Source organism: Salmo salar, chromosome ssa03, assembly GCF_905237065.1.
Source record: "Salmo salar chromosome ssa03, Ssal_v3.1, whole genome shotgun sequence".
NCBI lineage: Eukaryota > Metazoa > Chordata > Actinopteri > Salmoniformes > Salmonidae > Salmo > Salmo salar.
This window is the reverse complement of record NC_059444.1, coordinates 22832949-22850975: the sequence shown is the minus strand read 5'-3', so window position 1 is coordinate 22850975 and position 18027 is coordinate 22832949. Positions and strand designations below refer to the sequence as shown.

The following is an 18027-nucleotide window of genomic DNA, read 5'->3' as shown; positions in this document are numbered from 1 at the left end:
CCCTGTTATCTGTAAAAAAAACCTGGCTGCGGTAGTTTGTGTGCTGCTAAGTAAATATGTCTCAGTAGGTCCTGGCAAAGGTCTCTCTCATGCCCCTCTGATGACACTTCTTCTCCTCTCTCAATACAGAGTACTAAGAAGAAGCCTAATACACAACATTCATGCACACAACATGTATTGTATGGGAATAGCTATTGGCAGGGGGTAAATTATTTCATTTTACATAGCTCTGCCCATTTCTTTCTGCTCTTTATATTGTAATATTAGATAAGATCAATTAAAGTATAATGCTTGTCTTTTTTTTAATCGCTTTTTATATGAAAAGTATTAACATTACAAGATCGGAAAGTGTATGTGTAGCGGACATGAGTCAGGCTCGTGGTCGCTGTGATATATGCCCACTCTACACCGAGTGTACAACACATTAAGAACACCTGCTCTTTCCATGAAATAGACTGACCAGGTGAAAGCTATGATCCCTTTTTATGTCACTTGTTAAATCCACTTCAATCAGTGTAGATGAAGGGGAGGAGATGGGTTAAAGAATGATGTTTAAGCCTTGAGAGAATTGAGTCATAGATTGTGTATGTGTGCATTCAGAGGGTGAATGAGCAAGACAAAATATTGAAGTGCCTTTGAATGGGGTATGGTGGTAGGTGCCAGGCACATTGGTTTGAGTGTGTCAAGAACTGCAACGCTGCTGGGTTTTTCACACTCAACAGTTTTCCGTGTATGTCCCTGTGGAACTCTTTCGACACCTTGTGGGGGGAGTTGGAACACCTTCCAGCTCAATGTTAGGAAGGTGTTCCTAATGTTTGGTATACTCAGTGTATATGATCAAGCATGTCTCAGTTCATATAAATCAAGCAACTTGGTGGCTTGACAACTACACAATGATGATGCAATACTGACACCCTATGTCTACTGTATTGTATTGCAACATACCTCAATATTTTACTCTCATTTTATTCATTAAATAAAACTGCTGACTAAGTCACTCTGGAATGCAAGCAATATTTGGTAGCGTAGAGTTTGACATTCAGACAGAGGTAAGCTCCTGAATATAAGGGGAAAAAGTAGAGGCTTCCTTTTTTATTGTTCTTACAGTATGCATGGAGTGTGCTGCTGAATGCAGTTTGCCCATTGTTGCAATGTGAATAAAAGGCAGCAATGTTGATGATAGCTGGCAGATTCCCAAAAGGGAATTCCATTGATGCTTCTCTGCTGAGGTCACATGGGGCTTTGCTTCCTCTGCATTTTCATTGGGATTGTCAGTCAGTCACAGTCTGCCATATGACAACAGCAGCACTGCTCTTTTCTGTCTGTATGTCTTGTGGCTGTCCTGTTTTCACCTCTACTTCAATAATATGCCAACCCTGTGGTAAAACTAAACCTAGACTTGTTGATGTATGGACATAGCTGTCTGGGAGGGCAAGTTAACACATTTTTCTTCCAGGCAGTTGAGCAGGTCACAAGACCTGGGATTGCAGCAAAGATAAGTGTGGAAAGAACCATAGCCTAAACCCATAAATGAGGCTCTTAGCATAATTCTCATTCTCTGTTCTCCTCTACAGGGCCCCACTGGTTTCAAATGTGGGAGGTTGGACATTTTCTAAGCCTATTGGGTCCAAAGTAATAGTGAGAAAAGCATGCATTATGGGAAGGAGCTCAAAGACAAGGCCCTTTTGTAATGTCCCAGAGGAACTACATTCTGTTTCTCTTCACTTTTTGGGGAATTCAAACACAAGCAAATCATACAGAGGGAAGCCAAGCCAGTGGGAAACAGAGTGAAACAGTCAGACACTTCTCAGTAATGTGTAAAAGACATCAGTTGTCAGTAAAAGGGAAATTCATTCATTCATTGAAACCAAACCATGTTGTGTACATTTTTAATTGTCATGTTGAACAAACTGTGATGTCCTCCATTCAAGGCAACACCCTATCGCATCAGCATCCATAAAATGAACAATTGGACATTTCATATAATAACATTGTTTTTTAATATTATATAACTCTTAGGAACATACAGCTCACTCACAGTGGCCCATAACACTACAGACAAACTGACAGGCAGCAAACATCTCTGATGTGCATACATACACACAGAACATTCCTCTGTGATTGGTGTTCACACATTATCAGTGGAAAGAAACAACTCAAACATAAATATTTCATCTTTGGGGGTTACGTGAGTGACTAGACCGTGGATTATATGATAGAAATTTCACCTGAGTCGAATAAAGCCGGCAAACAAAAAGTCTGACCTGATTAATGTTAGTTGATCTAATAAATGGTTTCTGGGGGGGAAAAAGCAAGTCAATAACAAGACAAAGATATTAACATATTTCTAATGAATGAATTTGTTGGCAAACAACACACATTGATTGAGTGTGAACAACTATACAGTATTTGCAAATAGGATGCATTCTGCCCTGGCATGATGAACACAATCAAGTCAGGTGTGATTGTACGAGGTGGGAGAGTCTATAGGACATGTTAACGCAAGCAACAAATACAAGGAGAGGACAACAGTACATTTATAGACAATTCTATACAATGATTTTTTTCCCCTCCACAGACAGAAGATGACACTTTCAAGAAACACTTGGCAGAAACTGAACTTTTCCTTGAGGCAGTGGGTGAACTTTAAAAAGGGATTGTTATCTGTACCATAGGTGGTCCAAACTGAAGACTTCTCATGTGGAGATTTACTTTGAGCAGTAATAAGCTCAGCAGAAACATTTCCCATTCATACACTGTAACATGCACTGATAACATAACCATTTCAGAGGCTGGGCAATGGCAAGTGATCCATTATATTGGCCGAACAATCCAAAACATTCACTGTTCAACACTTACAGATGACCCTGACAGAAGGCAGCACCCACATGACCTCCTTTTAACCACAGGTTTAAGGACACTGCTGGCCAATCCATTTCCAATTAAAATCTAACACAATGCGTATTTCCATCTACATATATTTAGAGAAAAATAATGTTAGGTTTAGCCTGATCTCAGTATGCCCAGAACTAAAATCTTGCGTCATTTGGTCAAATGCTCAGTCATTAATGTTTATGTAGTCTGTCCATGAGAGATTATGTTTAGCCTTGTATTCTTTTTAACTATGTGCTAAATCATACAAGACATTGGGGAAAGGAATGTTGTTCCCCAAAAAATGTCAGAGGCTGTACCTTAAAGAGGAACCATGCTCTTCCTTAGGAAATATATCCTAATATTGTTCTGTAATGAGTAATACTCAACATAAACCAAGCTAATAAAGCATGCAAGCACATTGTTCGAGAATACCACAGTGTTAAGACTGTGCAAAAATATTCATGCTTTTACTGTAGATAAAACATCTCTTCGCCAATCAGCCACAGTCCTTTAAACATCGCTCATAATCCTCCACATATATTTCATGAATGATTTAAGTTGGCATTGGAATTTAAAGAGTACCCACACGAGTTGATACAGTGTCTGCATCAGTAACATTTGGTATATTAAAGTAAGGAGCCTTACAGGCAGTCATGCAAGGGTATCCATGTAAACAGAATGAAATGAAAGGCACGATAACTGGACACATGCTGATTACTGCATATTCTACAATACCCATTGAGAAAAGAGGGAAGGAGGTCTGTTATTGTTCAAAGGTCGGTCAAAAAGACCCATAATGATTTCAGATCCTTCTAACTACAGGAACTTCATTTTGTGGCAATGTTTCTGATGGATCAAGTCCTATTAATGATGCCACAATAAAGCTCCTCACAATAAGACATTTTGGTTTTCAAATACATGGACCCGTTTACATTTGCAGAAAGAATAGTCTAGCTCTCAATCAAAACCCAAAAGATAAGAAATAAGAATCCATTCCGGAAGCCGGTCCTCTCCCTCAATGGCTTGGTGATTCTGTATGGTGCCAGGTGGGAGTGTGTGTAAGATTGTGGGTGCGTGCATGTGTGTACTGCATACTGTTGGAATCGTTTGTTGTTACACATTGCCTTTGGCAGTCCAGCGCTTTGGCAGCTGGGAGCCTGATTCTGTCTGAAGAGGTGTAAGTGGTCTGGGAGTCACCAGTAGAAAGAGCGGGACAGAAAGTTAGCAGCAGTGCCTAGCCAGCCTGCTCCGTCCTGCCCTGTGCCCACGCGGGTCACAGCCTTGTCTGGCTCCTGGGATGGGCTCTCCTCCTCTGGAAGATAGTCTGGAAGATCCACATTCTGCTTCACTGCTACTGAACCATCCTCTGGGAATGGGATGATTATCTATACAGCAAAAGGAAGTGCTCAATTCAATGTGCACCACAAGGTAGATGATATTCCTGGCATACAAGGTCAGGGACCATGGTATTTGAATTTAGATTCTGATTAGATACCAAACTTATTTTTGTAAGCTTTGTCCTTGAGATAAGATCATTCCTTAATATTTGTAAAGACCTTCTCTGGGAATCAAATTGACAGACTAGAAAATAACAGCGATTCAACCAAGGCTCTGTTAAGACAACAGAAACATAAAACTGGAAATTAATTCAGAAAGACAAACCTCATTTCCATCCTCTCCCCTGACCACCTGTTGAGCTTTCATTACTTCAGTTGATGCGATGGCAGAACCCAGAGCCTACAGAGGAAACAGATATTTGATTTAACAACAACACACATAAGCCATGATTCCCTCCACAGCATGTGTTACAGGGCCGCAGGTTGTTTAACTCACCTTAATCTCTTGTGGACATACGTTTAACATCCATTCAAGGACTCTGGGGTTTTATGAATAATGAGGAACAATTGTTCAAGTGTGCAGATTTTTCAAGGCTGGTTATTTGGACAAATCAAGATTTCACAGGGTGTGCACCTACACCTGGCATCTTTCAACTTTGGGAAGGGGAGGGGACTTTTGCCCCATACACGTGCCCGAGACTTGCAGAGAGAGTTGAGTTGAGCTACCAAAGAGGATCCATCCAGGTTCTGCCACTCAGTGTTATATCTCATGTCTCCCCCATCTAATCAAGCAGCTGCAAGATATTGGTTCTGGGTTGCCGAGATTAGACTCACCTCTGCCCTCCTCCATCACCTCCCCAGAATATGATGTAATAGGACAGACAGAATGTGACTAACCTCTGCCTTCAGGTCTGAGCGGATTCTGATGATGCACCTCTTAACGGCCATCTGGAATGTGAAGCTGATGACACCTTGGATCTTCAACAGGGCCTCTTCACAAAGGCTCCTCCGGCTCTGGAGGAGATGAATGGGAATAACTGTATAAACTCAGCTTACATCAGGTAGTGGACTACCAGAACTGTCACCTTAGCTAATAACTATAGCATAATGTATTACAGAACCCATAATTCTTTGTGTAACATATCAGGTTTATCTTAGTAAAGAAGTTACTGGAGCTAGTATGGTGTGCCGTCTCCTTATCAATATACTTATTGATCAGTATAGGGGCACTCACAGAGTCATCCAGGCCATCTATGTGGAGGACCACTGTTTTGGCCTGCTTGTTGGTGGAGCCCAGGAAGAACTGGGCCTTGCGTCTGCAGGAGGGCTCCCTTGGCTTGTCTGCATCCGCACTGTTAGAGGCCTGGAGGAGTTCATAGATTTCTGAGGCCAGCAGTTTGGTCTCTCCCGGGGTGGTTGTCCTAAGGGGGAAAGGGATGGAAGATTTTAGTCATCATCTCAAAATAGTGTTAATGTACTGGCTCTTAAAGGCCCAATGCAGCCGTTTTTATCTCAATATCAACTAATTTCTGGGTAACAATTAAGTACCCTACTGTGAATGTTTTCTTTTTTTTTTTTTTAAGTCAAAATAAATTGCTCTTTGCATGGAAGTGATTTAAGTAACAATTTTCCTAGGACTGTCAGTGGTTTGAGTGGGGAAAACTAAAAACATAGCTGTTATGATATAAACATATGTTATTCCTGTATTATACTTATGCTAAAATGTTTATTTTATTCTACTGAGCCATTTACTTTGTTGGTATTTTTATCTTTTTTTATTTCTTATTGTTTTTGCATTGTCAGAAGGAACCAGCCAGTTTTAAAATGTTTAAACCTTCAGACAATTGAGACATAGATTGTGCCTTTGAACACGGTATAGTAGTAGGTGCCAGTGTAACAGTTTCGCTTCCGTCCCTCTCCTCACCCCTACATGGGCTCGAACCAGGGACCCTCTGCATCCATCGACAACAGCCACCCTCGAAGCATCGTTACCCATCGCTCCACAAAAGCCGCGGCCCTTGCAGAGCAAGGGGAACAACTACTTCAAGGTCTCAGAGCGAGTGACGTCACCGATTGAAACGCTATTAGCGCGCTCCCCGGAAACTTGCTAGCCATTTCACATCGGTTACACCAGGCGCACCAGTTTGAGTGTGTCAAGAACTGCAAGGCTGCTGGGTTTTTCCATGCTCAGCAGTTTCCTGTTTGTATCAAGAATGGTCCACCACCAAAAGGACATCCAGCCAACTTGACACAACTGTGGGAAGCATTGGAGTCAACATGGGCCAGCATCCCTGTGGAACGATTGACACCTTGTAGAGTCCATGCCCTGACGAATTGAGGCTGTTCTGAGGGCAAAAGGGGTGCAACTCAATATTAGGAAGGTGTTCCTAATGTTTTGTACAACCAGTGAACAGTACAGCAAGTTATGATAGTCAATTGAAACAATTGCAAACTTCAGCGAACTCATTTAACAACAGAGTTTTAAAACTGTCCTATTGGCACCAGGGAATCCAGCTGGAATTTATTTTGTAAAGTATTCCATAACTGTGATGTGTTAAAACTAAAGGCGGATTTACCAAACTTTGTGGAGACAGCGGGAACTTAAGAGTTATCAAACCCATTTGCAAGGTTGGTTATCTCATATTTTTTATATTTCAACAGGGAAGTGAGGTATGTTGGAAGCTTGTGGAGCAGAGCTTTGTAAACAATAAGGGAGTAATGAAGTGATCTATGGGACTTTAGTGAGGTCCAGACGGCTAATAAAACGTATTGGCAGAGAGGTTTGGAACTCTTTCTTATTCGTCAATCAACTAATTTACCTCCTAGTGATGTCACCAGGCCGGCCAAATCTCCATCCCACCAAAACAGGCTGAAATTTCAACCTCAGTGTGGAAATATACACTGAACAATAATATAAACGCAACATGTAAAGTTTGTATAATGAGCTGAAATTAAAGATGCCAGAAATGTTCCATACACACGAAAAGGTTGTTTCTCTCAAATTGTGCACAAATTTGTCTACATCCCTGTTAGTGAGCATGTCTCCATTGCCAAGATAATCCAGCCACCTGCGAGGTGTGGCATATCAAGAAGCTGATTAAACAGCGCGATCATTACACAGGTGCACCATGTGATGGGGATAATAAAAGGCCACTCTAAAATGTGCAGTTTTGTCACACAACAGTCTCAAGTTGAGGGAGCGTGCAATTGGCATGCTGATTGCAGAAACGTCCAACAGAGCTGTTGCCAGAGAATTTCATGTTAATTTCTCTACCATAAACCACCTCCAATGTTGTTTTAGAGAATTTGGCAGTACGTCCAACTGGCCTCAATCACAGACCACGTGTAACCACGCCAGCCCAGGACCTTCACGTCCGGCTTCTTCACCTGCAGGATCGTCTGAGACCAGCCACCCGGAGATTTGTTGAAACTGTGGGTTTGCACAAACTGTCAGAAACAGTCTCAGAGAAGCTCATCTGCGTGCTTGTTGTCCTCAACAGGGTCTTGACCGGACAGAGTTGTAACCGACTTCAGTGGGAAAATGCTCACCTTCAATGGCCACTGGCATGCTGGAGAAGTGTGCTGCTCACGGATCAATCCCGGTTTCAACTGTACCGGGCAGATGGCAGATGCCGGTCGTTTGGGCGAGCGGTTTGCTGATGTTAACGTTGTGAACAGAGTGCCCCATGGTGGCAGTGGGGTTATGATATGGGCAGGCATAAGCTATGGACAATGAACACACTTGCATTTTATCGATGGCAATTGGAGTGCGATGGCAATTTGATCTGTACACAATTCCTGAAAGTTGAAAATGTCCCAGTTCTTCCATACTCACCAGACATGTCACCCATTGAGCATGTTTGGGATGCTCTGGATTGACGTGTACAACAGCAGGTTCCAGTTTCCGCCAATATCCAGAAATTTCTCACAGCCATTGAAGATTGAGACAACATTCCACAATCAACGACCTGATCAACTCTATGCGAAGGAGATGTCTCATGCTGCATGAGGCAAATGGTGGTCACACCAGATACTAACTGGTTTTCTGATCCACTCCCCTACCTATTTTTTAAGGTATCTGTGACCAACAGATGCATATCTGTATTCCCAGTCATGTGAAATCCATAGATTAGGGCCTAATTTATTTATTCTATTTGATAATGATATCAACAGAGAAGATGAGTGAGACAAGACCATCATGACTTGGGCTTCCACAAGGGCCATATACTCACTTTTGCATGACATTCTGAAGACTTAACAGCATCCCAAGCTCTCCCCTCATTTTCTCCTTGTTTTGATGGCATTCTGCGAGGTAGCGCACAGCCTGAAGGGGACACAACCACAATTTAGGAACATAAATGTATTCATCCCACAGCAAAATTACATTTCCACATCCGAGGTTAAGGAGCATGGTATTTGAATTAAGATTAGGATTAGAGACAGACAAGTCACTTCAGTAACCATTGACCAGCTCGGCCCGACTGTCTGCAGTGCCCTACTAGTTTTTCAGGCACATTTTTTCACAAGAAGTACTGCACCAAATAGTTTAGCTAGATGTAAAATTGCACGACTAAGACCTCCCTGGCAAAAATGTCAAAGTTAATGATAGATTTCTTGATCTTAGATTAATTCAGACTATTTTGAGGAAGTCTTACTATGTTGTTGCAACAGGGGATCAAGAGGGACAGTAATATTGCAGCTTTTTTCTAGTTATTCAAGTGAAAGTCTTTAGGGAGTACGCCTAGCCGAGATCTGCTAGTAGGAAACCAAATGTATGTACCGTAATTTCCGGACAATTGAGCGCACCCGGACTAAGCCGCACCCACTGAAATTAAAAATTATTATTCTTTTGAACATAAGTAAGCCGCACATGTCTATAAGCCGCAACACCTCAGCCGTCTGCTCTCTGTGTGTTGACCCAGTCTTCAAGCTCATTTTCTAGTTCGGGCCATCTGCTTTTCTTCCCTCTGAAAGCTTTAGTTGTATTTTTGCACTGAGTCAATTCCTCACGCTGCTGTTTCCAACGTCTTATCATCGACTCATTAAGACCAAGCTCCCGTGCAGCAGCTCTATTTCCTTTTCCAACAGCCAGATCAATCGCCTTCAACTTGAAAGCTACATCATATGCATTTCTCCGCGTCTTTGCCATGATGAGGGTGATAAAATGACTACCGTAATCAGAATGATGGGAAGTTTGAGAGCGCTCGATTTAATCTAAACAGTAAGCAAAAAAGTTGTTTGACCTTAACCCGTTCGGCAATTTCATTGGTGTAATGAAAGCTTCATGCCGCCAAAAAACTGAGCACGTCACAGAATGTGTTTTTTTGGAGAAAATAAAAATTGAAAGCGGGAAAAATCCATATATTAGCCGCGTCATTGATTAAGCCGCGAGGTTCAAAGCGTGGGAAAAAAGTTGCGGCTTATAGTCCGGAAATTACGGTATGTATGCAGACACTTTTAGAACGCAATGCATCCGCTACTTGGGGCCTTACCAGGAGTGCTGAGTAGACAACCTGGGGGTTGGGATGGTCCAGAAAAAGGATGAGTCCCGGTAAGCAACCTTGGTCCTGAACGATGGCTCTTCTGTTCATGGGATCTGCAGCAAGATCCCTCAGCTGGTTCACCACAGCCAAAGCGTCTGGCTCCCCACTCATGATGCTGCCTCTTACAGACCCATGCAAGACTGAATCGACTGAGGGAGAGGAGAAGAGATGGAGGGGCTGACATCAGGAAACATGTCATCTGCTGCTGTTAAATGTCTTAGCTAACTCAATACTCTAGTTACTGTAACCCTAGTATGGAGCTAGATAGCTACATTCCCCAGAACAACAGCGTATGCCTTACTGCAATATAAATAATGTGTGTTTAGTAGACATACAGTGTTTTCAGAAAGTATTCTCACCCCTTGACTTTTTCCACATTTTGTTGTGTTACAACCTGAATTTGAAATGGCTTAACTTGAGATTTAGTGTCACTGATCTACACACAATACCCCATAATGTCAAAGTGGAATTATGTTTTTAGAAATGTTTACAAATTAAAAGCTGAAATTTCTTGAGTGGCAAGCCTAAATAAGTTCAGGAGTAAAAATGTGCTTCACAAGTTACATAATAAGTTTCATGGACCCACTCCGTATGCAATAATAGTGTTTAACATAGTTTTTTTTATGACTACCCCATCTCTGTACCTAAGACATGCAATTACCTGTAAGCCGAGAAGTGAATTTCAAGCACAGATTCAACCAAAGAACAGGGAGGTTTTCCAATGATTTGCAAAGGGCACCTATTGGTAGATGGGTAAAAAAAAAGCAGACATTGAATATCCCTTTGAGCATAGTGCAGTTATTAATTACACTTTGGATGGTGTATTAATACACCCAGTCACAAAAAAATACTGCTGCCCTTCTTAATTCAGTTGATGGAGAGGAATGAAATCATTCAGGGATTTAAAACAGAGTTTAATGGATGCGATAGGCGATTACTGAGGATGGATCAACAACATTCCACAATACTAGCATGAATGACAGAGTGAAAAGAATAAAGCCTGTACATAAAAAAAATATTCCAAAACACGCATCCTGTTTGCAATAAGGCACTAAAATAAAACTGCTAATAATGTGGCAAAGAAATTAACTTTTTGTTTGGAATACAAAGCGGGGCAAATCTAGCACAACATATCACTGATTGTATCACAAAAATATTTTCAAGCATGGTGGTGGCTGCATCATGTTGGGCATGCTTGCCATCAGCAAGGACTAGGGAGTTTTTTAGGATAAAAAGTGACGAACTTGATTAAGTCTGCTTTCCAACAGAAACTGGGAGACAAATTCACCTTTCAGCAGGACAATTACCTAAAACACAATGCCAAAGATACACTGGAGTTGCTTACCAAGATGACATTGAATGTTCCTAAGTGGCCTTGTTACAGTTTTTACTTAAATCGGCTTGAAAATCTATGTCAAGACTTAAACATGGGTGTCTATCAATGATGAACAAACAACTTAACAGAGCTTGAATCTTTTTTTTTTTAAGAATATTGAGCAAATATTGTACAATCCAGGTGTGGTCTTAAAGACTTTACGTTACCCAGAAAGACACAGCTGTAATCACTGCCAAAGGTGATTCTAACTCAGGGGGTTGAATAAGATATATTAGTGTTTTATTTTCCATGAATAAAAAAATAAAACATCTGAATTTTGTGTAGATCATTGACAAAATGAAATCAATTTTATTCCAACTTTAAAGTCAAGGGGTGTAAATACTTTCTGAAGGCACTGTACCTAGGTTAACTGTTACTGCCAGGATCAAAGTTAGACAATAAGAGCTCTTGGTAGCTAGCTATCTACCTAGCTCTCGACAACTAGGTGGCATTCTGCCTACAGCTTTCAGCCATTAGTTCTCCTTCTTTGATGAGGTTTAACAGCTTCCAATAAATGTTGCATTGCTGCCACCTACTAGACTGGAGTATAACTCCCTTATACTTTGCTTAATTTTTTCTCTCAAAAGAAAAAAAATGAAAATACAACACATACCCTACCCTACCCTACCATTGGGCCTTCCCTGTAGCTCAGTTGGTAGAGCATGGTGTTTGCAACACCAGGGTTGTGGGTTCGATTCCCACGGGGGGCCAGCACAGAAAAAAAAAAATGTATGAAATGTATGCATTCACTAGTGTAAGTCGCTCTGGATAAGAGCGTCTGCTAAATGACTAAAATGTAAAAAAATGTATCTAACACTACACTCACAAAAACAAAACACCATACTATGCTATTTAAAATGTATTTAGTCCTACTTCAGGCCAACAGCCTGAAAGGATGGGACACCACCACTTAAGTCTCGCATACCAAATACCTCTCTGCAGCTGCCACCACAACCTCTATTTTCTGCAACTTTACGTTCCATCCCTGCTGTGCAGTTGATAACTATTACTATAAATGCCAAAAATCCAATCTTACTGAAATATATCACTTGTTGGTTTATCCCTCTGTACTGGTACAGATCTACTACTCACACCACCTCCTCTCAGGATCCCTTCCCCTTGGACCCATCGTCCTCTACTTTCTCAGCATATGACAACTTCTGCACTAGCCTAACCCTGGAAACCTCAACCTGCCATTAGTTTCGCCCCCGACTACCTTATGTGAATTACAATCCCGAAGTTATGTTTTAACGTTTAGAAAACGTCAATAACCATTGCTTCAGCACACCATTCTAAACATATGGCCCTTATTTAAAAACAAAACAAAAAAACACTTAAGTAGCAGTTTTGCACAGATCCATACAACCAGATGCCTCCATCTGATTGAACTACCCATCCACTACACTTGACGAGTTAATTAGCACAGGTGGCCCCCTCTTATATAAACAAGCACTGTAACATAGAGACATGGCCGTGTGTGAACACTAACCCTATAAGAAGTGTGTACTAAACCATTTGAAAATAATTTCTCGCTGACATGAAAGATCGTTCCTAATAATAAATGTTAAGATTGAGCATCAGTGCTCCTAACAAAATTCCCCCCGTACAGAAGACGCCTTCGTCCAATGAGTCTTGTTTAACGGAACTGTATGGTTAAGGGCTAGCTAAGTGTTTGGAGGACAGGCGAGTGAGTTTAGTTTATAACATTTTGTGGAAAATACAGCTAGCTAACGTTGGTACATTTATTTACCTAGATACTGTTAACTATTGGCTGAGTAACTTAATTGTTACCAAGCTTGTAAGATTATTCACCATTGTTTTGCATGCAATTACAACAGTATTTAGCAAAACAAGGGCTCAAATCATTGAACACAGCGAGCATCTCTAGTTAGCATTGCCAGCTAGCTAACATTTTCTAGCAAAACAGCCGCATACCTTCAAATAAATGGCTCTTCCGACCAGCACAATGTGCACACAGCGTCCAAGAAAGACAGCATGAAGCAAATCCAACGGGTGAAATAACACATGTAGCCAGAAGCTTTTTTTTTTTTTTTTACATGTTATTCCATTACAAAAATCAGGTATTCGGCAAGCCACAAACAGGACTTTTCTTCCTTGGTGAGCAGTGTCGTCAGTAGTTAACGCAACCACACTGTCATAAGCCGTGCCTATTTTTAAAATGTATCTTCTTAAAATCTGATTTTAGAGCTAACATTAACCACACTGTTAACTTTAAATGAAGACCAAAAAGTACATTTTTGCGTTCATATTTTTTTTAGGATATATACATTTTTACGGTATTTTGCCTTTGTGGATGTGTTGTCGAAGCGGCCACTCTCCACTATAAACGTCTCTGATTGGCCGTTGGAGGCGACATGCCATTCAGCTGCATTGTTCTTGAAGTGAAAGAGCCGACGCCCTGTGTTTGATGTCAGATGTTGGGCTTGTTCGAAGCGGATAGTGCAGCCGACATCCGACAGACTAATCTGCAAATCACCTTCCATTATAAATAGTGCATCATTATTATTTGTAGATCAGTCAGTCACATGATACATCTATATGCTCTCATTCAGTACTGTATGGTGCTGCCTGACAAAAATGCATACAGTTACACGTTGTTTAATATTGTGGCTATTGTAATCGGCTCAAGGAAAGCAAGTGGGCTCCGACACCGAATTTTTTTTGGGGGGGTTCCAAGGTTCCTTAAAGGATGTTCAAATCAAAGTTTATTTGTCACGTGCGCCGAATACAACCGGTGTAGTAGACCTTACAGTGAAATGCTTACTACTTACAGGCCCTAACCAACAGTGCAATTTTTAAGTAAAAAAATAGGTATTAGGTAAACAGTAGATAAGTAAAGAAATAAAAGAACAACAGTGAAAAGACTGATAAATAACAGTAGCGAGGCTATATACAGGCACCGATTAGTCGGGCTAATTGAAGTAGTATGGACATGTAGGTATGGTTAAAGTGACTATGCATATATGATAAACAGAGTAGCAGTATCGTAAAAGAGAGGTTGGTGGGTGGCGGGACTAAATTGCAAATGGGTAGCCAATGTGCGGGGGCACCGGGTAGTCGGGCTAATTAAGGTAGTATGTACATGAATGTATAGTTAAAGTGACTATGCAGATATGATCAACAGAGAGTAGCAGCAGCGTAAAAGAGGGGTTGGGGGACACACACAATGCAAATAGTCCGGGTAGCCATTAGATTACCTGTTCAGGAGTCTTATGGCTTGGGGGTAAAAGCTGTTGAGAAGCCTTTTGGTCCTAGACTTGGTGCTCCAGTACCGCTTGCCATGTGGAAGTAGAGAGAACAGTCATGACTGGGGTGGCTGGGGTCTTTGACAAATTTTAGGGCCTTCCTCTGACACCGCCTTGTGTAGAGGTCCTGGATGGCAGGCAGCTTAGCCCCAGTGATGTACTGAGCCATACTGACCCTCTGTAGTGCCTTGCGGTCGGAGGCCGAGCAGTTGCTGTACCAGTCAGTGATGCAACCAGTCAGGATGCTCTCTGTTGCAGCTGTAGAACCTTTTGAGTATCTGAGGACCCATGCCAAATCTTTTTAGTTTCCTGAGGGGGAATAGGCTTTGTTGTGCCCTCTTCACGACTGTCTTGGTGTGTTTGGACCATTCTAGTTTGTTGGCGATGTGGACACCAAGGTACTTGAAGCTCTCAACCTGCTCCACTACAGCCCTGTCGATGAGAATGGGGGCGTGCTCTGTCCTCCTTTTCCTGTAGTCCACAATCATCTCCTTAGTCTTGGTTACGTTGTGGGATAGGTTGTTATTTTGGCACCACCCGGCCAGGTCTCTGACCTCCTCCCTATAGGCTGTCTCGTCGTTGTCGGTGATCAGCCCTACCACTGTTGTGTCGTCTACAAACTTGATGATGGTGTTGGAGTCATGCCTGGCCACGCGGTCGTGAGTGAACAGGGAGTACAGGATGGGACTGAGCATGCACCCCTGAGAGGCTCCAGTGTTGAGGATCAGCGTGGCAGATGTGTTGCTACCTACCCTCACCACCTGGAGGCGGCCCGTCAGGAAGTCCAGGATCCAGTTGCAGAGGGAGGTGTTTAGTCCCAGGATCCTTAGTTTAGTGATGGATGTTGTATCCTTAGCCCCTAGTCTTGCAATTAAATCAGGGGGGCATCACAGATTATCTTTATATTTTGCCTAAAATCGAATATGTTGTCCAAAATCCTACATGGGTGCCATAATAACATTTGATGGCGGGTAAACGATCTGTAAGTAGGAATTGTGTACAGAAGAGGCATTTTTACAGAATTGTGTACAAAACACTATAACTGCTGTTAGTGTACATCAATTTTATTCTGAATCCAATATGGCCAACATGACTACACTAAAACATCTTCTCCTGCATATAAGTAGTCATTGTTCATTTTGTATTGTGTTATTTTGTCTGTCAAAGGGTTTCATAACACTCTTGGTATATCTAGGACCCAGAATGGCACTGCCATGCCTCCCTTGTTTGAATAACCAAAGCCAACTGGTTTTTCAATGCATGTTCATATTTTAATCTCATTCACACACTTACAGAATATCAACAACGGGCAATTACACAAAATATAATAACAAGCCTTTCATGACACAAGTATCAATCAATCAATCAAATGTAATTTATAAAGCCCTTTTTACATCAGCCGATGTCACAAGTGCTGTACAGAAACCCAGCCTAAAACCCCAAACAGCAAGCAATGCAGATGTAGAAGTACGGTGGCTAGGAAAACTCCCTAGAAAGGCCAGAACCTAGGAAGAAACCTAGAGAGGAACCAGGCTATGAGGGGTGGCCAGTCGTCTTCTGGCTGTGCCGGGTGGAGATTATAACAGAACATGGCCAAGATGTTCAAACGATCATAGATGACCAGCAGGGTCATATAATAATAATCACAGTGGTTGTAGAGGGTGCAACAGGTCAGCACCTCAGTAGTAAATGTCAGTTGGCTTTTCAAAGCCGATCATTCAGAGTTAGAGACAGCAGGTGCGGTAGAGAGAGTTTCCTAAACAGCAGGTCCGGGACAAGGTAGCACGTCCAGTGAACAGGTCAGGGTTCCATAGCCGCAGGCAGAACAGTTGTAACTGGAGCAGCAGCATGATCAGGTGGACTGGGGACAGAAAGGAGTCATCAGTACACAGTAGTGTAACCAAGTTACAGGAAAGCAACCGTAATACAAGTCGGCTACTGTAACCAAGATACAGGAAAGCAACTGTAATACAACAGTCAGCTACTCTAGTAGTGTATATGTACAGCCCTCTTTTAATCCACTAAAACTAAGTGTGAAAGGCTGATTTATAGTCTTTGAGGTGACCAGGACATGACCCACTGGGAAAAAACTGGGTAAAATCAATTTTGTTTCCAAAGAATTTCAACCCCAATATTAAATGTGATGACGTTGAATCAACGTGGAAAACTGATTGGATTTTTGAAAAGTAATCAATGTATGGGAATTTCGTCTTTTTTTCACCTACATCCAATGACATGGTGACATATTTAGTTGATTTCGCATTGAATTCACGTTAGTTGACAACTTAACCAAATATAATCAAAACTAGATGTTGAACTGACATCTGTGCCCAGTGGGAAGTGTGTCCGATCAGGGTAGCCAGTGGTGGTTGTAGTTCTCGGGTTTGACCAGCTTGCACAGCTAACTGGTCATTCTGGGCAAGCTGCAGCAACAAGGGCAGTATCCTTCCTGTATGACTGGGTGGGTATTGGGGCTGTGGGGTGAGCAGTTTCCATTTCTATAGTTCGGTATAGGCAGTTAGTAGATGCAGCTTGCATGCCAATGAGACACATTGACCAACTGGAATGTTATCACAGCCTTATGCTGGGGATACTCCAGTTGTGGAATGGTTGGTTGTCTGTTTGTGAAGGAAAGTCTTTGAAAGGGCTGTCACAAACATACTTGCTTTTAGATCTTTCCAATGCCTAATGTGTAGTAACCTTTATTTAAATAGGCAAGTCGGTTAAGAACAAATTCTTATTTACAATGACAGCCTATCCCGGCCAAACCCAGATGACACTGAGCCAATTGTGCGCCGCCTTATGGGACTCCCAATCACAGCCGGATGTGATACAGCCTGGATTCAAACCAGGGACTATAGTGATGCCTCTTGCACTGAGATGCAGTGCCTTAGACCACTGTGCCACTCAGGAGCCCTTATTGGCCTGTGGGTGGAGTTTTTTATGTTGAATGTGGCAAAAAGTCCTGCAGGTCACGTCCTACGTATTTCTTTATATTCCTTTGGAAGTCGGGTAGGATTATAATTTGGCCGATATTAACTGTGGGTGGTTGGCATTGATTACAGACTGGAGCACACCCAGCAGGAGATGTGGAGTGACAGAACCTGTGAGGGTGACCTCAGGTTACTTAGAGGTTAGTTAGTGTAGCGAGGTCATAGACTATGACTAAGAAGTGTTGGTTGTGAGAGGCATAGCACAGCTCCACACACATATACACTACCATTCAAAAGTTTGGGGTCACTTAGAAATGTCCTTGTTTTTGAAAGAAAAGCAAATTTTTTGTCCATTAAAATAACATCAAATTGATCAGAAATACAGTATAGACATTGTTACTGTTGTAAATGACTATTGTAGCTGGAAACGGCAGATTTTTCATAGAATATCTACATAGGCGTACAGAGGCCCATTATCAGCAACTATCACTGCTGTGTTCCAATGACACGTTGTGTTAGCTAATCCAAGTTTATCATTTTAAAAGGCTAATTGATCATTAGAAAACCCTTTTGCAATTATGTTATCATAGCTGAAAACTGTTCTTCTGATTAAAGAAGCAATAAAACTAGTCTTCTTAGACTAGTTGACTATCTGGAGCATCAGCATTTGTGGGTTCGATTACAGGCTCATAAAGGCCA

The 18027-nt window shown here is 41.8% G+C and overlaps 1 protein-coding gene across 2 annotated transcripts; it reads right to left on the bottom strand.

Moving 5' to 3' along the window:
• Nucleotides 1-1873: 1873 nt before the first annotated feature.
• Nucleotides 1874-13509, bottom strand: LOC106599443 (armadillo repeat-containing protein 1). 2 transcript variants are annotated; one of them, XM_014190678.2, is made up of 8 exons: nt 13065-13508; nt 10416-10493; nt 9704-9903; nt 8444-8535; nt 5446-5632; nt 5109-5225; nt 4537-4611; nt 1874-4259 (listed from the first exon to the last, which is right to left on the bottom strand). In XM_014190678.2, exons 3-8 carry the CDS (start codon nt 9863-9865, stop codon nt 4068-4070), a joined length of 825 nt encoding a protein of 274 aa, XP_014046153.1. In that variant the 5' UTR covers nt 9866-9903; nt 10416-10493; nt 13065-13508; the 3' UTR covers nt 1874-4067. The 2 variants fall into 2 exon arrangements, with proteins under 2 accessions (XP_014046153.1, XP_014046154.1); XM_014190679.2 differs by lacking the exon at nt 10416-10493 and having other exon boundaries at nt 13065-13509.
• Nucleotides 13510-18027: the final 4518 nt, after the last annotated feature.

Excerpts from the sequence above, each read along its gene's own strand:
- LOC106599443 (XM_014190679.2), bottom strand. The coding sequence starts at position 9,865 with ATGAGTGGGGAGCCAGACGCTTTGGCTGTGGTGAACCAGCTGAGGGAT. Across the intron at positions 8,536-9,703 it reads TTGTCTACTCAGCACTCCTG|GCTGTGCGCTACCTCGCAGA; the intron begins GTAAGGCCCCAA and ends TGTCCCCTTCAG. Across the intron at positions 5,226-5,445 it reads TAGATGGCCTGGATGACTCT|AGCCGGAGGAGCCTTTGTGA; the intron begins GTGAGTGCCCCT and ends CATCTCCTCCAG.